The sequence below is a fragment of the Orcinus orca genome, chromosome 7 (assembly GCF_937001465.1).
Source record: "Orcinus orca chromosome 7, mOrcOrc1.1, whole genome shotgun sequence".
Classification (NCBI taxonomy): domain Eukaryota; kingdom Metazoa; phylum Chordata; class Mammalia; order Artiodactyla; family Delphinidae; genus Orcinus; species Orcinus orca.
The window spans coordinates 117,911,542-117,936,869 of record NC_064565.1 but is presented as its reverse complement, the minus strand read 5'-3'; the positions used below and the strand labels follow the sequence as shown (position 1 = coordinate 117,936,869).

At 58.0% G+C, this 25,328-nt stretch overlaps 2 protein-coding genes across 13 annotated transcripts in view; both read right to left on the bottom strand.

The window, feature by feature from the left end:
- ESPNL (espin like) overlaps positions 1 to 14,155 on the bottom strand; it is a 28,686-nt gene extending 14,531 nt beyond the window's left edge. The window contains exons 1-4 of the mRNA XM_049712410.1: positions 13,862 to 14,155; positions 12,418 to 12,608; positions 10,589 to 10,775; positions 7,538 to 7,720 (exon numbers count right to left, since the gene is read on the bottom strand). Of these exons, the coding sequence (XP_049568367.1) occupies positions 7,538 to 7,720; positions 10,589 to 10,775; positions 12,418 to 12,608; positions 13,862 to 14,155 (855 nt within the window). The remainder of the gene's footprint in view (positions 1 to 7,537; positions 7,721 to 10,588; positions 10,776 to 12,417; positions 12,609 to 13,861) is intronic.
- Positions 14,156 to 15,119: 964 nt separating this feature from the next.
- Positions 15,120 to 25,328, bottom strand: part of SCLY (selenocysteine lyase) — a 29,841-nt gene continuing 19,632 nt past the window's right edge. For 10 of the 12 annotated variants that reach the window (XM_033424337.2, XM_004262548.3, XM_033424285.2 and 7 more), the window contains 5 exons: positions 22,663 to 22,699; positions 19,833 to 19,916; positions 18,597 to 18,696; positions 17,067 to 17,142; positions 15,120 to 16,191 (listed from right to left, as the gene is read on the bottom strand). In XM_033424337.2, the coding sequence (XP_033280228.2) occupies positions 16,038 to 16,191; positions 17,067 to 17,142; positions 18,597 to 18,696; positions 19,833 to 19,916; positions 22,663 to 22,699 (451 nt within the window). In that variant the 3' untranslated portion in view covers positions 15,120 to 16,037. Of the gene's footprint in view, positions 16,192 to 17,066; positions 17,143 to 17,720; positions 17,997 to 18,596; positions 18,697 to 19,832; positions 19,917 to 22,662; positions 22,700 to 25,328 lie in introns of those variants that run through there. The other 2 variants (XM_033424299.2, XM_033424328.2) reach the window with 2 other exon arrangements.

The following is a 25,328-nucleotide window of genomic DNA, read 5'->3' as shown; positions in this document are numbered from 1 at the left end:
CGATTACTGCTGGCAAACGATGGTGACCCATTTGTGAGCAGAGGGTGGGTGGTTACAGATGACCAGGAGTTAGGTCTGGAAATCCGTGAGGTAGCCGTGCCAGCGGCAAAAACAGGTGGGCAGACGGCTCCGCGTCAAGGAGGAGAGAACCAGGCAGGTACCACCAATCCACTCTCCAGAGTCAACGTACAAAATGGACTAAATGTGAAAGGCACCTTCCTAGAGCATCAGACAGGCAACAAGGAAGTGAGGACTTGTCAGACCAAGCTCAGGACACAAGGAAAATCCCGAGGGATAAGCCCACCACTCAGAACAGCTTTCGCCCTAAGAGCAGGCTGACGCAGAAGAAATGGCTGTAACCAGAGCAGCTGTGTCACAGGCTCACGAGACTAGGGAGACCAGCAACAGCTCAGGGTCCACCGCAGGCTGGGCCTCCGTCCTCAGAGGAAAGGTGAAGCAGGAGCCAGCCCGCCCTCTGCTTCCCGTCACGCAGGTGCTCCAGGAATCTCAAGGCGGATTGTGGACTAATATGATCCACGTGTGCCTGTCAGCCAGCAGCAAGTAAGATGTCACCTGAGGCCCTAAATAATGATGTGCAGCATCGAGTCAAACAAAACCAGCAGCACAAGGAAATAAGATACCAGAAACGAGAACCAGAGGACCCAACACACAAAGAAACAGACCCACAAAGTCCTGAGAAATAGCAGACCGTAACACAGCTGTGCTCACTGCTTTCAAGGAAGTAAAAACCAAGCTTGAAAATTTAGGCATGGAATTGTAAATTCTAAAAAGCGGCACAGATTTTAAACCATCAACAAAATGAAAAGGCAACCTACAGAATGGGAGAAAATACTTGCAAACAATGTGACTGACAAGGGGTGAATATCCAAAATATACAAAACAGCTCATACAACTCAATATCAAAAACAACCCAATCAAAAAATGGGCAGAAGGGACTTCCTTGGTGGCGCAGTGGTTAAGACTCTGCACTCCCAATGCAGGGGGCCCGGGTTCGATATCTGGTCGGGGAACTAGATCCCACATACTGCAACTAAGAGTTCACATGCCACAACTAAGGAGCCCTCCAGCCGCAACTAAGGAGACCACCTGCTGCAACTAAGACCTGGCGCAACCAAAAAAAAAAAAAAAAGGGCAGAAGACCTAAATAGCCATTTCTCCAAAGAAGACACACAGATGGGCAACAGGCACATGCAAAGATGCTCAACACCATTAACTATTAGAGGAATGCAGATGAAACCCACAATCACCTCACACCTGTCAGAATGGCCATCATCAAAAAGTCTACAAACAACAAATGCTGGAGAGGGTGTGGAGAAAAGGGAACCCTCCTGCACTGTTGGTGGGGAAGTAAACTGATACAGCCACTATGGAGAACAGTATGGAGGTTCCTTAAAAAACTAAAAATAGAACTACCATACGACCCAGCAATCCCACTCCTGGGCATATATCTGGAAAAATGAAAACTCTAATTTGAAAAGATACTATCACTTTGAATTACTGGTTTCCTCATTAATTAATGAATTAAATAAAAATGTTTGACACAGGCTCATTTTATAGTTGAATGAAAGTCATGATTACCAGCACTTTTAAAAATTATCCTTTAACATGTGGAATCATTGCAAATTCACGGTTAAAAATCAGACAGCTGGAGACGCAAACGTCAGGTTCAGCATTGCCATTGGTGATGTCATTTGCTCAAACAGTGAATAAGTTTTGGTGAAGTGCTAAATAAAACAAAAGTCTATCTTCCCTCAATATATACAGTCGGACCATCCTTGGAAATCTCTTATGTATAGTAAAACTATGAAGAAACATTGGTGTACGTGTACGTATATTTGAATTTGGATTCTAAGCTTAGATAATTACACGTACTTGAGTTAGGTTCGAAGCTCAGATAACTATGAACAGGTTTTCTACCTACATACCTGTCCGATTCATTGGGAACTTGCTTGGGGCATAAGACCCTTCCTCACTGTGCAGGACTGTTCTGGAACAGCGGGCTACCCAGCCTCCCCCACAAGAGCACCCCAATCGTTGTAACAACAGAAACAGCCCTGAAATTTCCCAAACCGACCCCTCATCTACTGCAGATACTCTCTGGTTCTTGAATCCTTGCTCCCATGCTAAGCAAGTGCTCAATAACTCTTTGTTGAATGAGTGTCTGCATGAAGGAAAGCGTGGACACGAATCGTTGACCATTAAAGACTCTAAAAAATTACCCAGCACAGAAAGTCGACAGAGGCAATCGTCTGCTCGGAACGCCTTTTTGGGGACTCACAATACGCAATAAAAATTCTCTCTTGAATTAGCAGCAATGTTAAGCTAGGTAGAGAACTACAACGAGTTTTAACTGCACATCTAAACCTTGAAGGGACCTCGTTTACACCTGTCTTCTGCTGTTTCCTCTTCAACCTCGTCAGCAAAGCCCCAGACCACACCCCATCTTATGGCAACTTCCCGGTCCACAGCGAGCCCTCCTCCAAACAGCCAGGAAATCATATGCCCTCTTCTCGGGATCCCACAGCAGCTCCCAGATGGCTCCTTACACAATATTAAAACTAGTTCAAGGTCTTCCACCACTGACCTCTCACTACAAGCCCCAGCTTCTACTCTCCACTCTGTCCTAGCACCCTGAGTGCTTATAACCCTCTCTCCCTTGCTAGAAACCCTACTCCTTCCGACATTCACTGCTTTAAGAATGACCGTCTCCCAATAAACTCTGTGTCAGTAACTCAAAAAGAAAAGAACGACCATCTCTATGAATTCTTTCTAGATTAGTTCAGCTAACGCTACTCACATAGATGGTTCTCAAATTTGACATATGTTAGAGTCACCCGGGGAGCTTTTTTTTTTTTTTTTTGCGGTACGCGGTCCTCTCACTGTTGCGGCCTCTCCCGTTGCGGAGCACAGGCTCCGGACGCGCAGGCTCAGCAGCCATGGCTCACGAGCCCAGCCGCTCCGCGGCATATGGGATCTTCCCAGACCGGGGCATGAACCCGTGTCCCCTGCATCGGCAGACGGACTCTCAACCACTGCGCCACCAGGGAAGCCCTTACCTGGGGAGCTTCAGGAAGTCCTGATACGTGGGCTCCCTAGGACCAATTAAATCAGAATCGCTGGGGTAGATGGAGCTCAGGTATTAGAATATTTTAAACATGTTCTGGAGAGTTGTAGTGTGCGGCCACCTTTGAGAACCATTACACCAGTGCTATCTACCACACTTAAAATCCTAAGCAAAATGTTAGCAAATGAAATTCACCTATGTATAAAAGAGATCGTTTTTCATGACCAAATTGAGTTTACTCCAAGAATGCAAGGTTGGTTTAACATCTTAGAGAGTAATCAGAGTAGAAAGCAAGGTCTTGAAGAGACAGTTGCACACCCATGTTCATTGCAGCATTATTCACAATAGCCCAAAGGTGGAACCCCAATGTCCACTGATGGATGAATGGATAAAGATAATGTGGCATAACATACCGTGGAATATTATTCAGCCTTATAAAAGAAACAAAGCCTGATACATGCCACAACATGAATGAACCTTGAGGACATTATGCTAAGTGAAATGAGGCAGTCACAAAAAGATAAATACTGTATGATTCCACTTGTATGAGGTCCCTAGAGTAATCAAGCTCATGGAGACAGAAAGGAGAATGGTGGTTGTCAGCGGCTGGGGAAGTGGGGATGGGGAGTTGTTGCTTAATGGGTACAGACTTTCCGTTTTGCAAGATAAAAGTTCTGGAGATGTGTTGTACAACAATGTGCATATATTTACACTTCTGCACTGTACACTTAGAAATGTTTAAGATGGTCAGTTTTATGTTATGTATTTTTTACTCAATTAAAAAACCAAGTAATCAGTGTAACTTGTGACATAAGAAAGACTGAGATACAGCAAAACAAAACACACACTAAACTGCCATCATCCCCCACCGGGGGTGCTAGGGCACCAGCTCATGATTCTGAAGTTTTGTTTTGAAAGGGTAGGGGGGGAACTGTCACAGCTCGGGGGAGCCTAAGGAGACAAGATGATGAAATGTCACGTGGTGTCATGGAAGGGATCCCGGAACAGGAAAAGTACCTCAGGTGAAAAGTAAGGAAACCTGAATGAAGTATGGACTTCGGTTAGTAATACTGTATCAATTTTGGTACATTAATTGTGACAAACGTACCATGCTAATGTAAATTGTTAATAATAGGGGGAAATGGATGTGAACTCTGTGAGAACTGTCTGTACTAGTGTCTCAATTTTTCTACAAATCTAAAACTCTTCCAAATTATTCTAAAATAGAATTTATTGGGGCTTCCCTGGTGGCACAGTGGTTGAGAGTCTGTCTGCCGATGCAGGGGATACGGGTTCGTGCCCCGGTCCGGGAAGATCCCACATGCCGCGGAGCGGCTGGGCCCGTGAGCCATGGCCGCTGAGCCTGTGCGTCCAGAGCCTGTGCTCTGCAACGGCAGAGGCCACAACAGTGAGAGGTCCGTGTACCGAAAAATAATAATAATAATAATAATAAAATAAAATAGAATTTATCTTAAAATGGGGTGTGGCGTGGGGTGGGAATGAAGCATTATCCTATATTTCCTGGATGAATATATTTCTGGAATTGCTAACAGATTAAGACCCAACAGACAAATCAATAATGTGTGGACTTTGCTTTGCTCCTGATTACAGCACAAGCAGGGAAATGGATATTAGATGGCTACTAGACAGACTGGATATTAGATGATATTAAGATATTATTGGGGGCTTCCCTGGTGGCGCAGCGGTTAGGAATCCGCCTGCCAATGCAGGGGACACGGGTTCGAGCCCTGGTCTGGGAAGATCTCACATGCCACGGAGCAGCTAAGCCCGTGTGCCACAACTACTGGCCCTGCGCTCTAGAGCCCACAAGCCACAACTACTGAGCCCACATGCTGCAACTACTGAAGCCCACGTGCCTAGAGCCCGTGCTCCACAACGAGAAGCCACCGCAGTGAGAAGCCCACGCACCGCAACGAAGAATATCCCCCTCTCGCCGCAACTAGAGAAAGCCCGTGCGCAGCAACGAAGACCCAACGCAGGCCAAAAAATTTAATTAATTAATTAATTTGTAAAAGTAGTCTAAAAAAAATAAATAAATAAAAGAAATGATCATGAATTATTTTTAGGCGTGATAATGGTTTGAGGCTGTGATAAGAAACAAAGGGAGTCTTCGCCTCCTGGAGAAGAGTCCACTGAAGTATTTATGGATAAAAAGGTGTGCCTTCTCTGACTTGCTGTAAAATAATAGTGCGGTGGAGGGAGTGGCCAAGAGAGGCCAATGAGCTGAGGCAGGAGGCTCTGCTCTTGTGTGTTTAGAGTTGTCGTAACAGATTGAAAAGGAAAGCAGTTCTCAGCCTTGAGGCCTGAGCTATTTTATGTTCGCATTAAGGGAGGGTGGGAGGTGGTGGTCTCTTGGCTTATCGGTGAGCTTCTCGGGCTCCTATAGACTATTTCACTTGAAAAAGATGCTGCTGCTTAAAAATAGAGTTTTTAGAGCGCTGCTCCAGCCACCCTCCTGATTACGGAGCCGGAGGCTGGGAGACGGGCGGCTGCCTGAGCCTCGCTGCAACGGCTCAGGGCTCTTCAGGCCACCAACCGCCAGCGGGGACCGCCCTCCCCGCCTCCCAACCTGTCACCTGCTCAGCTTCTTCTCTCGTGTCCAGGACAAAAGGGATGACTGTAGGGGTAACTGCAGGCTCTTCCTCTTCTCTGAGGACTGGCCTGGCCCGGACTGAGGTTCACGCCTGCCCTTCCCCTCCCTCTAGATAGGGGCGGATTGGGGGCATTGAGCCAGGGAGGGCTGAGTGGTGGCTTGCAGGGGTGAGAGGAGGGGGGCTGGGGTGGAGGGGTGGAGGGGTGGTGGGGTGGAGGGGGGCTGGGGTGGAGGGGTGGAGGGGTGGAGGGGTGGTGGGGTGGAGGGGTGGAGGGGTGGAGAGGTGGTGGGGTGGAGGGGGGCTGGGGTGGAGGGGGGCTGGGGTGGAGGGGTGGAGGGGTGGAGGGGTGGAGGGGGGCTGGGGTGGAGGGGGGCTGGGGTGGAGGGGTGGAGGGGTGGAGGGGTGGTGGGGTGGAGGGGTGGAGGGGTGGAGGGGTGGTGGGGTGGAGGGGTGGTGGGGTGGAGGGGTGGTGGGGTGGAGGGGGGCTGGGGTGGAGGGGTGGGGGGGTGGAGGGGTGGGGGGGTGGAGGGGTGGAGGGGTGGTGGGGTGGAGGGGTGGTGGGGTGGAGGGGGGTTGGGGTGGAGGGGTGGAGGGGTGGTGGGGTGGAGGGGTGGAGGGGTGGAGGGGTGGAGGGGGGCTGGGGTGGAGGGGTGGAGGGGTGGAGGGGTGGAGGGGTGGTGGGGTGGAGGGGTGGAGGGGTGGAGGGGTGGAGGGGTGGAGGGGTGGTGGGGTGGTGGGGTGGAGGGGTGGAGGGGTGGAGGGGTGGAGGGGTAGTGGGGTGGAGGGGTGGAGGGGTGGAGGGGTGGTGGGGTGGAGGGGTGGAGGGGTGGAGGGGTGGAGGGGTGGAGGGTGGAGAGCAGGAGGGGCCCCAGGACTCCTGAGAGTCAGAGGCAGACAATTTCAGCAGCACTGCCATGAGCTGGACTGGGCCTCTTTCTGACTCTTCAGAAGGACCCTGCGCCTTCCCATGACTCTTGGTGGCCGCCCTGGGCTGCATTTACACAACGCTGCCCAGGCTGGGCCCCAGGGACACTTTGGGTTCCAGCTGGAAACAGCTGTCCAGAATGTAGGCCCAAAGGGGATACCCGGTTGCACCTCAGTAAAGCCCTCCCCCGGGACTGGGCTTTCCTGGGCCAGGAGCATGTTGCTCACGACGGCAGATGCAGCAGGCATCCCCGGGCACTGTGGGAATGACACGGGAAAGCCCGGGAGCCGGCATGGGATGAGCTGACTCACTTCGGAGCCCTGCTGGGTGGGGCAGTGGAAGAGTCAGCCTGCGCGCTCCCCTCAGATGCAGCCCTGCCTTTACAGGAGGTCAGTGGGCAGGTGATGCCGGTGCGGGGCCAGTGGCTGATGGCCAGATCTATTCCCAGCGTCGGACCGTAAATATTTGAACACCATCCCTGCCTACTCTGGATTTCTGGATGCTGTTTCCTGGGAACTGGCCCACAGGAGCCCCTAAGGTCTATCTGGATCATAGCGAACCCGCCAGGGCTCTGCTCCCAGGCTGCTCACATCAGGGGGCCAGCAGCTGAAAGGCCCTCCGGGGAGGACCGGCAGGAAGACCGCTCCCTGAGCGGGAACCTGGGGAGCCTCTGTGCAAAGGGAGGGGCCGAGAGCACGGATTTTGTTCCCCGCTGGGTCAGAGCCTGGATCCTGGGCAAGTGACTGGCCCTCTGAGCCTCAGTTTACCTGTCTGTAAAAGGGGACTAATCACATCTATTCTACAGGGCTGTGGTGAGGGTTAAATGACTTATTCATAGGAAGCCTTCCAGGACTGCTGGCTCTCGGAGGCCCCCCAGCCCCCCCGCGCACCCTCCCCCGGCCCCTGCCTCACCTCCATTTGCCCGCTCTCCGCTGCGTCATGGAGAGGGGTCCCACCCCAGGAGTCTCTCATGACGGGGGCGCCCATCAGCAGGAGCCTGTCTAGAATGGGCGTGTGGCCGCCTCGAGCGGCAAAGTGGAGGACGGTGGCCCCCTCGTTATCCCGCGCCGTCAGGCCGATGTCCGTGAAGGTGACCTGAGGGACGAGGAGGGGAGATGGGCCAGCTGAGGCTGGACGGGGGTGACCACTCCTACCTCGGGGCAGGAAGCCCTGGGACAGAGCTGGCTCCTCTTGGCGCGTCCCGGGCAGCATGGGAGGAAGTGAGCTCGGTGATTTTGCTGGGAGACTCCACGGTCCCCAAATCTGCCCCAGCCCTGACCGTAAGCTGAACACCCCCAGGGGCTGGTTTCACACATCAAATAAAGAAATGCCTTTGGGCGGCACCTAAGGGACAGTAAGCAGATGTTTGCTGATGAAGGGAGGGAGGGAGGGAGAGAAAGGACATCCTGGCACCAGGCCTGTTTGTACCCTATCACGTCTCCAGCACAAAGATGCAGGGGTGCTGGGAGGCGGGTCCTGAGCAGGCTTCCTCATGGTGGACCCAAGCGTGGTCACCCTGCGGCTTGCGCCCCGTCCTGCTGGCAGCCACATCAGTGACTTCCGGCCGGCCCTCCTCGCAGGCCCTCAGCTGCCCCTCTGTGAGGGCACCAGTGGGCTCTGGTCCACGGCACCCGGCCAGGCCCGTGGGCACGCAATGGACTGCGTGCAGCGGGGCAGCCATGTGACAGTGAGACGTCAGGGGCTCTTCTTCTGCCTTCCTGATAGAAGGGGCTGGTGGGTGTGGCGTCACCCCCTTTTCTCCCTCTTCCTGCCTTGAATGCGGCCAACTCTCACCATGAGGGAGAGGCTGGGAGAACAGCAGAGATGTGACCCAGCGTCAACGGCCTCTACGTGGGAGGGACAACCTTTCAGTGGCTCAGTGCACTGGTCACTGCAGCCAAACGCTGGCTGACCCAACAGCCAAACGTGTCTGTTAGAAAAAGGCCAGTGAGCCGGGAACAGAGACCCTCCCCTCGGCCAGCTCCCCAAAGGGAGGGGGCGCCCAGCGCTGAGTGGGTGAGCCAGGCTGGACGCCGCCCCCTCCCCTCTCCGTCCACCCTGCAGGAGGCGGGGCTGGGGATTCACATCTGGAAAAGCCTTTCTGGCCCTGGGACCCCGTGGCCCCAGCTGTTTCTCGCGGGATGAGCCCCTGTGGGGCTCCATGGGGCTCGGTGGACATTCTTCCCTCCTGCCCACCCTCCCCCTGCTCCTGGGCACCCCCGCTGCTCCGAGCTCCTTCTCCTCGCCCTGCACAGCCCACTGGCTCACTCCCACACCGTGTGCTGAGCACCTGCGATTGTGGCCCTGCGGCCAGAGATGACCAGGACTCAGGCTCCCGCAGGGCGAGGAGTCCAGGTCTGGGGACAGGCACATTTCTGGGAGGCCAAGATATGAACTACAGTGAGGGGACATAAGGACAACTCCACCCAGCGGCCCGGGCGGGGCCGAAGACGGGAAAGTTAGTGCAGCAGGAGCCGCAGAGCTTTCTCCTGTGAGAGGAGCTGGCCGTGTAGGAGGGGCTGCAGCAAGGGGCCCTGGGAGGGGACGCAGCCTGTACGAAGGTGCGGCTGCCTGAGGGGCTGAGGCCAGCCTGGGAGATCCAGCAGCGAAGGGAGGCTGGAGGCAACTGCTGGCGGCCTCTGAGGCCAAGGTGAGTGGCTGGAGGCCAGATTCCTTCCCTCCTTCACTCACTCATCAAACATCTCTGGAGCCCTTACTATGTGCCAGGCACAGGGAATGCAGCAGCAGGGCTGCGCCACTGCTTCCTGGAGCGTCTGGAACTTACAGCCTGGGGTGGGAACAGACAACCACCAAGACGAAGGCAAACACAACGTTTATCAGTGTTGGTGCAGGACAGACAGCAGCAGAGCAGGACGGGGAGCTGGGCCAGGTGGCTGCCATCCTACACAGGTGGACAGGGGATGCAGTAGGGGGGAGGCACACCTGGGGAGCTGTCACCAGGCAGAAGGTGCAGCACGTGCAAAGGCCCTGGGGCAGGGAGGCCGGCCTGCTGGAGGGAGGGCTGGAAAAGCAGGCCCCATGCGAAGGGAGGGAGGTTCTGAGTGAGGAAGGCCTCTCCCTTCTCCACCAGTGACCTGCGTGACCTTCAGAGATGCCAGCAGACCCTGGCGCTCCCAGCTCGCAGCCCTTCAGCGGCTCCCCAGTGCCCCAGGAAAGAGCCCAGGTCCTCCCGGGGCCTTGGTCTGCCTTTCCACCTCACGCCACCCCACGGGCTCTCCCAACTGTGATGAGCTGGGCCCCCGCTCCACCAGGAACCACCCCCTGCCCAGCCACCTCCTGCCCAGCCTCAGTTCTGCCCCTCCCCAGAGAGACCTCTCCACTCTGAGACTTGGCCAGGTCTCTGTAATGGACCCTCAGAGCTCCCAGGCCAGGGTTTTGGTGGCGGAGCCAGGAAGTCCTCAGCCCTGGAAGAAGTGTTGGCGGAAGGCATCCTCCCCAAGCTGGGTCACTCTGTGTTCCTTCTGGAAAGAGGTCTGGGTGACCCTTCCACGGGCCCAGCGGGCAAGAGGGGAGGGGTCTGGCCCTGGGCTCCAAATGGCCAGGGCCAGGCACTGCCTGTGCCAGAGACAGAGCATCTGGATGCCACCGATGCTGAGGACTCCTGGGGGAGGGGCAGGAGAGGCCCCAGGGGGCCCTGCACACGCCCACGGTCCTGCAGGGGCTGACTTTCAGTCCGCAGCCACCTCCAGTCAAAGCTGTGGGCTCCGGGCTGCACCGCGGGGCCGACACTGGGCCTGGCATGTGGGTGCTCTGAGCCATGGGCTGGCCCATCTGCTCCCCCAACCACCGTGTGGGTCCTCGGACTTCCTGCGGGCAAACTGAGACCCAGTTTGGGTGTGCCGCGCCCACCCCAGCCGGGAGCCACTCGCTCGAAGGCGGTTCTGCAAGCGAGTTGCCAGCTTTCCCGGCCTTCCCCTGCCCGCGCCCACGGCGGCCCCTTACCAGCCAGACGACGAGCGAGTAGTGGCCGCGGGCAGCCGCGGCGTGCAGGGCGCTCATGCCGTCGAGGGCGCGCAGGTGTACGTCGGCGCCGCAGTCCTTCACCAGGAACTGGGCCAGGTGCAGGTGGCCCTCCTGGCAGGCCAGGTAGAGCGGGGAGGCGCCGCTGCGCGTCCGCCGGTTCACGCCGCTATGGGGGAGGGCGGGGCTCAGAGGGCGCTCGGCCCGGGGGTCCCGGGGAGCCGCTCCAGCCAAGGGCCCAGATCGGGGAGGGGCGTCCCGGCACCTGGCTGAGCTGTTGCAGCCACCCCGCTTCCCGGCTGAGGTGAGGGGCCCAGCCGGCCACCTGTAGCGTTGCACAGGTTGCGCACGGCGCAAGGGCACGGGGTCGGGGCGGGGGTGAGGTGGGCACGGGCCGCCGGAATCCAGCTTCCCCTCCCCCACCCCCTCCCCATCAAGATGTGCGCGCCGCCAGGGGTTGGCCGGCAGAGGGCGCTTCTTAGGGGGTGACTAGCCCAGCAGGACCTGCAGTGGACGGGTCAGGGAACCTCCAGAGCTGGGGGCCTGCTCTGTACAAGGGGCCAGTGAGCAGGGCAGTAGCCCTTCTGTGGTGCCCAGCCCTGGCATCCGAATTCCAGGCCCCCATGTGGATGGACTGGGGCAGGGTCGTCAGATTTCCTGCATCCGGCTTTGCCTCTATGGTGCTGCAGGCCCAGGAGAGTTCTTGGTCCCCAGGGCAGCCCCTCCCCAAACCGGACCCACGCCCTGTTGACAAAGACTTCACTTCTAGGTCCTGTGGTCGGTGCCGGTGGGAATGTGGGCCCTGGGGCGGGGGACCTTCCCGTGTGCTTGTGTGTGCTTTAATGTGAAATCTTCCACTTTTCAAATGACAGAAGCTGCTTCTAAAACTGCCGGTCTAAGAGACACTCTGTGGCCGGCCGGGCCCGGGGCAGCTGGTGTGGACGCTCTGGGGAAGATCCGCAGAGGCGAGTCCCGAAGGCCTTTGCCGAGGGGTCGGGATGGGAAGGCCCAGGGACAGGAACACTGTTCCACAGCTGAGCTGTCCGGCCTCGTCCAGGAGCAACCGTGGGGTGGCCAGGACAGCCAGCCGGCCAACAAGAGGCCCCGCAGAGGAGAAGGCGTGTGGTTACAGAGGCAGGCGGGTTCGGGGGACAAAGGCCAGGTCAGGTGTGGGGCGGACACGGAGTCCCACCCCCAGCCAGGGCAGTAGCCCTGAGAACAGACGGTGGGGGGCAGGCCACGTGCACGGCACCCTAGATGGCCCGTTTTGTGCCCAGGGTATCTTTTGTGGGGCGCAAGGGCCACAGCGGTGCCCATGATGGGGAAGGGGAGTCCCGCTGCCCGCTGCCCCCGCCTCGCCATCCACCAACTCCAGGCGGTGGGACAGGGGTTCACAGTGTCAGGAACAGGACAGTGTGGAGAGAGAATTCAGGCCGACCTGAAGGGGCCCCCAAGTCCACTGCACAGCCTCTGCTCCCTTCGGGTGGCTTGAGGGGGCCACCTTCCCAGCCAGGGGAAGCCGGGCCCTGAGACGCCCCCAGGCAGGGCCGGGAGCTGCCTGAGCATATAGAGCGCCTCCTGCTCTGACTGCTGTAGCAGCTTCCTCGCCGTTCTCACTGCCCCCTCCACGTTCCGAGCCTCACCCCCCGCGCTCTCCGCCCGCGCCTTGGCCACAGACTTGTCCCTCCACACTCCCCTCCCCCAAGGCCCGCCTCCAAGGCGGCAGCCCCTCCTCCTCCGCCGCCTCGGTGCGGCCTCCCCAGCACCTGCACCCCCCGGACTGCCCAACAGGCGACGCTGCGGCTCCTCACCTGCCGTGGGCGGCCGTCAGGAGCTTCAGGCAGGTCAGGTCCCCGCTGACGGCGGCGTGGTGCAGCGGCAAGGCCCCCTCCAGCGTCTCCAGCGTGGCTGCGTGGCCCTCTCGCAGCAGCCACTCCACCAGCACCGGGTGTCCGAAGCGGGCGGCCAGGTGCAGCGGGGAGACGCCCGAGGAGTCTCGGTCCTACGGAGGCACGGACGGGGCGGTGAGCGGGCGGCGGGCCCCGACCCAGCCCTGCCCGGCAGCACCAGTGCGGCCAGGGCCAGCCGCCCGGCACCACAGCGCCCGGGACCCCGGCGGAGAGCTTCCGCCCCGCCCCTCCGTCCGGCGTGCTCCATCGCGGGGCGTGCGGAGGGAGGTCTCTTGGACTGAGAGGTCGGCGGCAGGGCCAGGATCAAGTCCAGGCCTTCTGGGTCCAAGTCCCTGATCCTGACCATCCGAGCTCCCTCCCCTTCTCTGCTCGCAGTCAGAGCGGCTTCCGCTCGCCCCGCTGCGCCCGCGCCGGCCGGTGGCCTGCCCCGTGTCCAGGGCTGCGGCGTCTCTGGGCCTCTGCCCCACCCCCACTGAGCGCCCACCCGCCGGCCCCCGAGTCCTCTTGCCGGGGACCCTATCCACCGTGGGCCTCTGGCAGACCTGGGCGTTCTCCCAGGCACAGAGGTGGCCCCGCTCCCGCCCCCGGGGTTGTGCGAAGAGCCGCTGAGGATGAGGACGACGGCCTGGAGGCTGTTGGGACGCTCAGGCTGTGACCGCCGAGTCCTCCCCGTCCCGGACCGAGCGGGTCACGGTGATGCCTACCCCCCGACTCCAGCCTCTGGGAGGACGTCCTTACACCGTCAGAGCTGGCTCACCGACCTCCCGTGGTCCTTCACCCCCACACGGAGCACCCACCGGGCGGCAGGAGAAGGGAGAGGCGGGCCCCGAGACTCTTCTCTTCACATCAAGGTTCTCGTCCCACTGCCCCCCACAGCTGCGCCTGTGCTGTCACCCACCGGGGCCCCCGGGCGTCCAGGCCGGTGCCCACAGCTCCCGAGCCCGAGTGCCCACCTTGCTTCTCTTCGTAAGGACCCTTTTCTAGACCCTTCGGAAACAGGCCCACGGATCAGGCCTGATAAGGGCTCCGTGAGATCACCACTGGCAAGGCCGGGCGCCCCTGGGTGGGACGTGGGGAGGAAGAACAAGGATGGCCACTCTGTGCTGGGCGCTGGGGGACGCGAGGGGGTTTAGGAGTTGCCCACTTTGGGGGCGGAGGGATGTTGGGCAGAGACAGACGCCATTGACTGTGCCGTGGGGCCCTCGTGGTGACTCCCCGAGAGGAACAGCCCAGGGCCGAGGTGCCCAGGGGAGGCCGAGGGCTCCGGATCCGGCTCTCGGCTCACGCCTCCCTCCATCCCCATGGACACGGGTCCCCCCGCGGCCACCGTGCCCGCTCGGCTCACCTGCAGACCGCAGCCCCCTTCGCGCACCAGCCAGCACATTTCGGCCAGGCTACCGGTGGCGGCGGCGTCATGCACCGGTGTGGCCCCGTTATGGGCCCGCTGGTTGCCGGGTAGCTGGGCCCGCAGAACCAGGAACTTGACGCAGGCCAGGTGGCCGGCCCGGGTGGCGTGGTGCACCAGGCCAGCCCCCAGGGCGTCGGTGACCCCCGGGCCCAGGGCACCCGCCTCCAGCAGCCGCTCCAGGGTGGCCAGGTCCCCATCCTTGGCGGCCGCGAGCGCCCGCTGCTCCTCCATCCACCCAGCCGGCTCTCCTCAACTCGCGCACAGGCCCGGGCTTCCTGTTTCAGGCGTGGACGCAGCTCCCGGCTCCGGTTACCTGATAAGCGGCGCAGAGGGCAGATGGGAGGCGGCAGGGGGTGGGGGGACAGGCCTTGGGGACCGGGCCTCCGCAGCCCAGCCCCAGCCGCTCCCGCGGCGCCCGGAGCTGCGGTGGGCAGAGGGCGCAGGGGAAGGGCCCACACCGGGTTTGGGTTGGGGGTGGGCGCTGGCCCGGGGGGCACTGCCCTGTGCTGGCCCACGCCTCCTCCTCCCGTGGAGCGAGGGCTGGGATGGACTTCCCGCGTCGAGCAGGTGTTCACAGTGGCAGTGTCCTTTCCAGAAAGCGGTAGGCAGCCGCCCTGAGGGCTGTGCTGGGCCATGGGAGGCCACCTGGGAGACCCTTCTCACAGGAGGGCAGACCCATCCAAGTGGAGCCCTTTCTGGGGACCTTAAGTGTTTGGGACATGTTGTCATCCACCGGGAGCTGGGGGCCTTCCTGGCCCCTGGGAAATCTATGCTGGATCCTGGCCTCAGCTGGCCTTGGAGGCTCCGTGAACCTCTGGACAGCAGCTGCTCCCCAGGGCCGGTGACGGGCACAGGGCCCTGACCGAGAGTCTCTGGCGCTGCAGCTAAAGGTCCCGAGTGCATTTTTCAGAGCTGCCAAGCATCTTTTTCCAGACTGTTCTCTTCCGTGGGGCTGGACACCCATAGTTCTTTGCTGGGGGAATCAGGACACCACAGCCTCTGCCTGGCGGAAGCAGGATGCTGCATGTTGGGGACCTACTTTCTAGAGCTCCCAGAGACACAGTCGCAAGCCGAGTTCCTGAAGCTAAGGCATGATTATGCAGTGAGCAGTGGGTCTGACCCCACCCCACTGCCGGCACAGTCACACTGTGCCCCCAAGAAGAACCCACTAGAAGAACCACAAAATGTCCAAAACAAGCATTGGAAGCTTTTATTAGTTCATCTAATTTCTGACGGTTTTCCTCAGAGCCATCACGAAGTTCCTTGCACCTTTCAACCGCACATTACAAGTGTTATTCAATTAAAAAAACCCACTCCTATGTAAATGTCTCCATAGACATGACATTTGATGTGAATCAGACACCACAATGCCACTGTGAAGATCAAAGAATCCTCCCGCAAATACAACTGAGATGGGAGCTGAGCGAGGGATGAACGATTTTCCGCCTTGGGAATGAGCCAGCATCACGCAGGCGCTGCCGCCCGTGACTCTGAAGGCTGAGCTGAAACCCTGAGCAAATGATCGAATGGAAGGGACGGGAGGGGCCTGCGGACTGGGAGAGAGGGCGCCCAGTGGTCGATGGCCCGAGTGACCAGCAAGTGATCAGGAGGATGGGCGGGCCCGGAAGCGGGGGGACGCCCAGCGGGGAGGGGCCTGACCACAGGGGCCCCCACCCTCTGGAAAGGGCTTGAGAAGGGCCATGAGGGTGAGGAGGGACCGACCTCTCAGCCAACAGGTGCACAGAGGCCAGGAGAGCAGCCAAAAACCAGGTCTCCTATTTCCATGAGAGCAGCTGACAATCAATTATAAATACTAGGATTTTACCTTTCGGATAAAAATGCCACCTTCCAGGAAGGGCATGCTTACAACAAGCCCGCCCCGCTTCCCAGAGGGGAGGGTGGACGCGGCTAAAGAGTTTCTAATCCAACTGGTGCCACTGGGCAGCAGTGACAGGGACGGTCCCACGAGGGCATCTTGTCCTGGGCCCCTCAGCACCGGTGGCGTCTGTGGGCCCAGCAGACCCGCTCCCTCACTGACCAAGGGACGGGAGGGAGCCCGGAGCCCACACGCTCTGGGACAAGAGGAAGACTCCTTCTGGCACTGCCCTGGGCACTAGGCCTGGCCCTCCAGCCGGGCCACCGCCTGCTTCAGGTCCTGCACGACGAGGTCCACTTCGGCCCGGGTGGTGCCGCGGCCCACACTGAGCCGGATGGCGTTCCTGGCCAGGTCCAAGGGGACACCGCAGCTCAGCAGCACCGGGGATGGCCTGTGGGGCGGGGAGATGGGCCAGCCGTCAGGACACGGGCTCTCCCGGGCTGCCGCGTGTCCTTGGCCAGCTCCCCACTGGCCACGCACACTCTTTGGCCCACCGTCACCAAGGGCCGGCTCAAAGCCTCCCTGCTCTCCAGCCGGGCCTGCCCTGGCACAGGCCCCGACCCCGGGAGCACAGAGGCGGCCGCTGGCCCCTGCACCCGAGAGCCGGAGCCCGGGGTACTGTGGCAACTCCCGTCTCCAAGGAGCTAGCGGGCTCGGTTCCTGGAGGGGATGCTGAGCCACACGCGAGGCAGAGGGACGGCCTCCTGCAGACCCTGGAGGCTGCGGCCCGCCCAAGTCAGTGCTGAGTTTGGTCCCGGTGCCCTGGCCTCGAACAGAGGCCTGTTGCTCATCACGACCACAGCTCCGCTCTCTCCAGAGCCCAGGTGGCCGCATCCAGCTCTACTCCCACCTGCAGGGCCCCCCAAGAAACCGAACCCCCTTCTCTTCCTCCAGCAGGGCTGCTCCCGATGCCCAGGCCCGAGGCTCCACCCTCCCCTCCCGCTTCCGCCCGCTCCTGGCAGGGGGCGTGATCTGAACCCAAATCTGGTCACAGCTCCCGGTTTTCTCGAGGCTGAAGTGGGCGCCCGCAGCCCGGCCCTGCTGCACCAGCCCGCCCCTCCTCCCCGCTCCCCACCTCACGCGGAGCCCTGCTGCCCGTCTCCCGGTCCAGCCCGAGGCCCCTGACGGCTGCAGCTCCCACTCGCTCCTCCCGAGGGCCTGCACCGTCTGGTCACTGTCCACGCCCCTGCTAGGCTGCAGAGCTGCCCAAACCTAGAGCCCCGATGCGCCCTGGATGCCGTGGCCAAGTACGTGGAGAGCACTCACCGGTCTCCGTGGTCCGAGTGGCACGCAGCCCCCAGGCTGGCCAGCAGCGTCCTGCACTGGGCCAGCACCAAGTGGCCTAGGAGACAGAGCACAGGGCCCCTGAGGTGGAGTCCAGGCGGGGGCTGCCTCTCTTCCCTGCTGCAAGTTTGGACGCTCCCTCCCTCGTACCACCTGACGGAATCCCAGGGCACAGGTCCCTCTGACGGCAGGTGAGAGAAACCACAGCAGGTCCCAGAGGAAGCGCTTCCTCTGCCCCTTGGCTGCAGAAAAGCAGACACTCTTCGGCCTCATAAGACTGGCCTTGAGAATGTGGTACCACCAGCTGCCTGGCAGGACTCGCAGAATCCTGACGAGCTGCCTTACCGAATAACGTGCTGTCCTGGTAATAATGTCTAACTTGACGTCTCCGTTTTCTGAAGGGAGAGACACTGGGAGCTTGTCTGTGTTAAGCTAGAAGGTACTTCCCTCTTCCTTCACAGGCACAGAGATTTAAAAAAATACAATGATGAGAATTCCCTGGCGGTCCAGTGGGTACGACTCTACCCTCTTACTGCCGAGGACCCAGGTTCGATCCCTGGTCAGGGAACTAAAAATCCCACAAGCCACGTGGCGCAGCCAAAAAAACCCAAAAACATAAACAAACAAAACCCCCAACACCGACGACTGTGATTTAATTAAAACGAACAGCCTGTCTCATTTAAATTAACACAGGTCATCACAGAATATAAAGTCTGCCCCCAGAAGAAGGGGGGAAGACACTAGAGGGAGGAACTTCCCTTCCCACAGCAGGGAGACCTGGAGAGTTAGCCGTGTGCTTCCTTCCCAAGGAGGATGCACTCCAGACCCGGTGACGGCCGCCCCAGGGTTTCTTCGTGGTCCAAACACGCTGCCCTGTTTCTCAGAGTGACCAGGAGGCAACGACCTCTTCTTCTAAGAGGTGAAAACTGCCCTTCAGGTCGGCTCTCCCGTGCTCTCGGGGCCACCATAATCTCCTCCCAGACAAACAGGATGCTCTACACCCAGGACTCAAGCCTCAGGGACTCTGGGCAGCCAAGTCCTAAGCGTCTGGGATACGAGTCGCCCTAAGGCTAATCCTAACCCGAACCCTAACTTTTCCAGCTGGGAGGCAGAGACCGTGGGAACTAATGAAGCCCCCAGATCTGCACTTCAGCCTGACTCTGGGCCAGTTTTCACTTGGTTGCCTCTACTTTCCTGACCCTCATAAAATGTTTTGTAAAAATTGCAGACAAAGATGGACCAACTAGCCTAAAATTCAGTTCACTTTATCTCCATCCCTCACATCTTTGGGGCGGGGCTAGGACCCTGTGAGAGCTGAGCGCCGCTGTGCTGTGTCCAGAGAGAGCCTTAGCACCTGGAGCAGATCAGCAGCTGTGCCCAGAGCCCCACCACCACAGGACAGTGCCTGGTGGGGTGACCCTGCCCTCGGCCAGTGCCCACGCCTCCCCACAGCTCAAGCTGTGCCCAGCCCAGCCCAGCCCCCAGCCAGGGAGAGCTGGGGGCAGTCGTCACCTTGCAGCCGGGGTCCCTGGATGGAGAAGTTACAGGTGTTGGGGAGTCGCTCAGTGCCTGGAAACTGGCTGTTCAGATGGACTCGCTCACCAAACTCAGCCTGGAAAATGAACAGAATATGTGCAGTAACATCTTCGAAGCCCCCTCCCCCCAACTGCTTGAACTTCAGACTTTCTGGAAAACAAAACCTCACTCTCGGGAATTCCCTGGCGGTCCGGTGGTTAGGGCTCTGCACTCTCACTGCTGAGGGCCTGGGTCCAATCCCTGGTTGGGGAACTAAGATCTCGGAAGCCACATGGTGTGGCAGGAAAAAAAAAAAAACCTCACCCTCAACACACAGAATGATTATCTTACTGATAAGCATCTACTGATAATAGTCAGGGAGACTGGCTATGGCGAGCAAAGTTAACTGGGAGAAGAAACTTCTGAATACATTTGGATCATCTTCACACAACCCTGAGATATTCCGCCTCTGGTATTTCTGTCACGTGTCTGAGAAAGTCGCCTGGTCTGGAGCCCGCCTTGGAGGTCTCGGCCCCACCGTCCCCAGAGCTCCGGGCCACGGGCGCTCACTGTCCCCAGAGCTCCGGGCCACGGGCGCTCACTGTCCCCAGAGCTCCGGGCCACGGGCGCTCACTGTCCCCAGAGCCCCGGGCCACGGGCGCTCGCTGTCCCCAGAGCCCCGGGCCACGGGCGCTCACTGTCCCCAGAGCTCTGGGCCACGGGCGCTCACTGTCCCCAGAGCTCCGGGCCACGGGCGCTCGCTGTCCCCAGAGCCCCGGGCCACAGGCGCTCGCTGTCCCCAGAGCTCTGGGCCACGGGCGCTCACTGTCCCCAGAGCTCCGGGCCACGGGCGCTCGCTGTCCCCAGAGCCCCGGGCCACAGGCGCTCGCTGTCCCCAGAGCTCTGGGCCACGGGCGCTCACTGTCCCCAGAGCTCCGGGCCACGGGCGCTCGCTGTCCCCAGAGCCCCGGGCCACGGGCGCTCGCTGTCCCCAGAGCTCCGGGCCACAGGTGCTCACTGTCCCCAGAGCCCCGGGCCGCGGGCGCTCACTGTCCCCAGAGCCTCGGCCCCGCCGTCCCCAGAGCCCCGGGCCACGGGCGCTCACTGTCCCCAGGGCCCCGGGCCCCGGGCGCTCACTGTCCCCGGAGCCCCGGGCCGCGGGCGCTCACCGTCCCCAGGGCCCCGGGCCACGGGCGCTCACTGTCCCCGGAGCCCCGGGCCACGCGCGCTCACCGCCAGCCTCTCCTCCAGGTAGTCGCGCACAGCCCGCATGTGGGCTTCGTAGGCCTCGCACTTCTCTGCCACCAGCTCAGCCGCCTAGGGACACAGGAGGGCCCCTCAGTTACGGTGAAACAAGGGGAGCAAGACAGCTTTAAGCAGCAGAGGTGATTCTCCCCGAAGGCAGACCGGTGACACGGCCTCAAACTGCTCACTCTCTGGAACCTCACGGATACACAGTACGCGCCGACCGTGTGACCGGGGCCGGGATAAGTGCCGAGTACCCTTCACTTGTTAACAGGAATTCACTTTTTCAGGCTTCCGGATACCCCACGCGCTGCAGGGTCCCTAGCCGGTGACCAAAGGCAATCCCAGTCCTGAAGGCACGTCCATCCCAGGGACAGACATACCAGGGAAGAGGTGACCACGGCAGACGGGCGGGTGGGCGCCGTGACGGGAACTCGGGGCAGCGGGGAAGGGCAATCCAGGTAAAGGCCCTGCAGGGGGAAAGGCGAGTGCTCCTGAAACAGAGTGAGCGAGGGGGACAGCGCCCCAGAGGCCCCAGGACAGGCGGGATCTGAGCCTAAACACAAGGCAGACGCACGTGGATTTTGAGGAAGGGGTGGGCTGCTCTGATTTGTGTGTTAGAACTGGATGCTACGTGGAGAGTGGATGCGGCGTCCACACACAAGACAGGGATGATCCGGCCTAGAGTCAGTACAAGAGGCAGGTCCTGGACCTCTCGTGGAGACTGAACAGACAGGCCCGGCTGCTGCGTCAGGTGCGGGGGACGGGACAGGGCAGATCAAGGGCACCTCCTAGATTTCTCAGCTGAGAGCCTGGGTGGCAGGAGGCACCACGGGGAGAGACGCCAACGATGCAGGAGAGAGAGCAGGACACATCGTGGGCTCAGAGGACACGTTGAGGAAGCAGGTGGGACGTGGGCCTCCCAGCAGGTCAGGACCTGCTGGGTGGGACGTGGGCCTCCCAGCAGGTCAGGACCTGCCCTGAGACGTCAAGTCCAAGACCGGAGCACAGGCTGGCATCAGAGCCACGGGACAGGGTGAGCACAGCGAGAGAGAGAGGAGGCACCCAGGATGCTGACGGGTGAAGAGGCAGAGAAGGAACCTCTGGGGGGAGAAGCGGTCCCACAGCTGCAGGAGGTCACAGGGCGAAATGGGGACCTCCTCGACCAGCTTCTGGGGAGCAGAGCAGGTGTCAGGAGAAGGGTAGGGGGTGAGAATGCGTGCGGGCTGCTCTGTGGGGCGGAGGACCCGGGAAGAAGCTGGAGCAGTGAGGACCATGGGAGGCCGGTTTTAAAGGCTGGGGGAGGAACACCCTGGCAGAAGACTGTGAGGGTGCAGGGCAGGGGGTGGCCGCAGGGGGGCGCCTTTCTTCAGTCGGCACACGGGGAAGGGGTGGAAGGCAGCATAGAGACCTTGACTCGCCCCAGGGGGGCCAGGACACACCTCCTGGGGAGAGGGGGGGCGTGTCCCCGAGCCAGACCACACCGAGAAGGGCCAGGCTGAGCAAGGGGAGGGGGCGACAATGGTGTGCCACCCCTCCAGTGACAGCAGGGTCAGAGGGCCCGGGCACAGGTGCAAGCCAGGAGCGAGGAAAGGGTCACGGCTGCAGAAGGGAGCGGAGGGGCCTGCCGCTGCTGCGCCGCCATCTAATCCTCATCAGAAAGATCTTGAAGAAGCTGCCCCTCTGTCACCGTCTCGGGGGGCGGGGGGTAACTGGACCCAGGGGAGGAGCAAACCTGTGGTGATGACGTCATTGCTTTTAATATTAGAAGAGACTTGAGAAAAGATACTTCCCTTTTAAACGCTAAGCGTATGAAACCCACTCCACATTTCTTAAACAGCACATCTCCAGGTTGATAAATACCATTCAAGGTTCCTCTTATGTTGGTCTGTGTCTTGGGATCATGAACGTGATCTCTCCTAAAGCCAGGATACCTATTAAAGCTGCTGGGAAACTGATGTGAGATCGTAGAAAATACGCGCTCTGGCCTCCGCCCTGGACCAGGCACAGAGCTCCCGAGACCCTTGGAATTTCCTAAGCAGGAGGAGCAGCCTTTATTCTAATATTCTGGCTTGGGCTCTGCTTCCTGCTGCCAAGCTCCTAAATCCCTTGGAACTTCCTGGGTGACAGTGTCTTTTGCCCTAATGAGGCGACCCCGGGTGGGCTCCTGGATAGGGGCTGGTCACCGAGTCCTGATTAGAAGCCTGGAATTTTTGTAGAGACGGGAGAGGGGCTGGAAACGGAGTTGATGACTGATCAAAGCCTCCACAGAAACCTCAACAGTGTGGGTTCAGAGAGCTTCCAGGTTGCTGACCACAGAGGTGCTAGGAGGCTGGTGCCTGGAGAGGGCGTGGAAGCCCCTTCCCACATCCCCTGCCCTACACTTCTCTTCCTTCTGGAGGTTCACCTGTACCCTTTATCATATCCTTTCATAATAAATCAGTACTCTAGTTTCTCTGCGTTCTGTGAGCTGTTCTAGCAAATACACTGAACTCAAGGAGGGGCCATGGGAACCTCTGATTCACAGCTGGTTGGTCAGAAGTGCAGGTGGCAGTTGGCATCTGAAGTTGTGGGTGCCCACAACTGAGCCCTTAGCCTGTGGGCTCTGACAGTAACTCTGGGTAGACAGTGTCAGAATTGAATTGTAGGAAACTCAGCTGGTGCCACAGAATTGCTGGGTGGGGACCCCCAACCCTGCACATCTGGTGTCAGAAGTGTGGTGAGTGTGGCAGTGGTGTGAGAATGAGGCGGAAACACAGGAGGAAGACATCGATGGAAAACGCAACGGCTTCAGCTGTCCGAGGTCACCAAGGCTTACCTTCCCAAGGCCGGCAATCATCGGGGTGTTCTCTGTCCTGTAAGAGACAAAGGATTCAATCCTATTTCCATGCAAAGCGATTAACAGACATCCCTGGAAGGAATCCTGTCTATCTGAAAGTCAGGTGTTCAAATAAAGTCACACCAACATCTTTCCTAAACAAGGGCAGCTGCCAGCCCCCGAACCCTCGTCATCGCCCAGGGACAGTAGACGTGGCCCACTGTGGGCAACATACAGTGGGTGTCCACGTGACAATTCTACCTGGACCCACCTCCTACCCAGGAGAAAGCCCTCCTCTGACTGCAGGCCCCAGAGCCCCCCTCTTTGGTCTCCCTGCCAAACCAGGTGAGGGTCTGAGGAACTCACTCCCCACTCCATTCCCTTCAGGTGACGTTTCAGCTGAAGCCTCTCAACTGTAATATGGGATGAATCTTTTGTTACTACAGACTTGGGGCGTAGTGTGTGTGTTCAGGGGGGCTGTGCAGGAGGGGACAGGAACACCCCCGAAGACCAGTGGTTCCCATACACTGATGTAACAAACTGAAAAACTACTCTTCGGGTTTCCCTGGTGGCACAGTGGTTGAGAGTCCGCCTGCCGATGCAGGGGACATGGGTTCGTGCCCTGGTCCGGGAGGATCCTACATGCCGCTGAGCGGCTGGGCCCGTGAGCCATGGCCGCTGAGCCTGCGTGTCCAGAGCCTGTGCTCTGCAACGGGAGAGGCCACAACAGTGAGAGGCCCGCGTATTGCCAAAAAAAAAAAAAAAAAAAAAAGAATGTGTATTTTGCTGTTGTTGGGTGGAGTGTTCCAAACAGGTTGATTAGATCCTGTTGGTTGATGGGTGTTATTGCGTTCTTCTACACCTTAGCCAATTTTTGTCTAGTTGTTCTATCCATTGTTGAGGGAAGGGTGTTGAAGTCTCCATCTATAATTGTGGATCTGTCTATTTTTCCTTTCAGTTTAGTTTGGTTTTTTTATTCCTCACATACTTTTCAGCTCTACTGTTTAGTGCATCCACATTAGGATTGCTATGTCTTCTTGGTGGACTGATCCTTTTATCATTATATAATTCCCCCTGCCTCCCCGATCCCCGGTAATTTTCTATTTTCTTTGCTCTGGAGTCTCCTTTATCTCATGTTATATAGCCATTCCTGCTTTCCTTAGATTAACGTTAGTGTGATACACTTTTTTCCAACCTTTACTTTTAACTTGCCTCTTGCTATATTTGAAGCAAGTTTCTTATAGACTGCATATAGTTGGATCAGTTTTTAAAATTTTTATTCTGCCAATCTCTGCCTTTTAATTGGTATATTTATACCATTTACATTTAATGTAATTGTTGATGTTCGGGCTTAAGTCTTCCATTTTATTTTTTCTCTGTTTTCTTTTTCCTACCTTTCTGTGGGTTACTTAAACAGTTTTCAGAAGTTCAAGTGAAGAACAGGAACCTTACCTCCTTTTACATCCCTTTACCCTCCCCCATTCATAATATAATTATCTTAAATATTTCTTCCACATACATTTTGAAACACATCAGACAGTGCTATGATTTTTGCTTAGGCCATCAAACATAATTTAGAAAACTGAAGAGAAGGAAAGTCTATTTTATTTACCGTTTTTTTTTTTTTTTTTTTTTGTGGTACGCAGGCCTCTCACTGTTGTGGCCTCTTCCGTTGCGGAGTACAGGCTCCGGACGCGCAGGCTCAACGGCCATGGCTCACGGGCCCAGCCGCTCCGCGGCATATGGGATCTTCCCGGACCAGGGCACGAACCCGCATCCCCTGCATCGGCAGGCGGACTCTCAACCACTGCGCCACCAGGGAAGCCCCCTATTTACCCATATTTTTGTTTACCAAGCTCTTTCTCTCTGATGTTCCAAGGTTCCTTCTTTTACTGTTTCCTTTCTGTGTAAAGAACTTCTTTAGTCATTTTTAGCATAGGTTTTCTGGTGACAAATTCTGTTAGTTTTCTCTTTCATCTGAGAATGTCTTGATTTCCTCTTCGTTCCTGAAGGATATTTCTGCTGTGTTTTTAATTTGGTTTGACAGTTCTTTTCTTTGAGCACTTGAAAATTTTTGCATACTTTCTCTGGCCTCCATGGCTTCAGAAGAGTAATCTACTGTCATTCAAATTATTTTTTTCCTACAGATAAGGTGTTATTTATTCTTTCCTCTGGCTGCTTTCAAGATTTTTCTTTGTCTTTCTTTTATGGAAGTTTACTATTTATGTCTTAGGGTAGATTTCTTTTGGTTTATCCTGTTTGGGTTTTGTTCAGCTTCTTGAATCTGTGGGTTTATGTCTCTTGCCAAATCTGGGAAGTTTTCAGCCATTATTTCTTCAAGTTCTTTTTCATCCCACCCTCTTTCTCCTGTCCCTCCAGGACCTCAACAAAATGAATGTTAGATCTTTTGCTATAGTCCCACAGGTCCCCGGAGGCTCTGTTCAATCTTCTTCCAGTCTACTTCCTGTTTTTTATATTGGTTACTTCTATTGTTCTTTCAGTTCACTCTTTCCTCTGTTGCCCCATTCTGCTGGTGAGCCTGTCCACTGAGCTTTTCACTTTAGATGCTGTAGTTTTTAGTTCTAAAATTTGTTTGGTTCTTCTCTACATTTCTTCTTCTTTGCTGACACTTTCTATTTCTTCTGTTTCGAGGGTGTTCATAATTG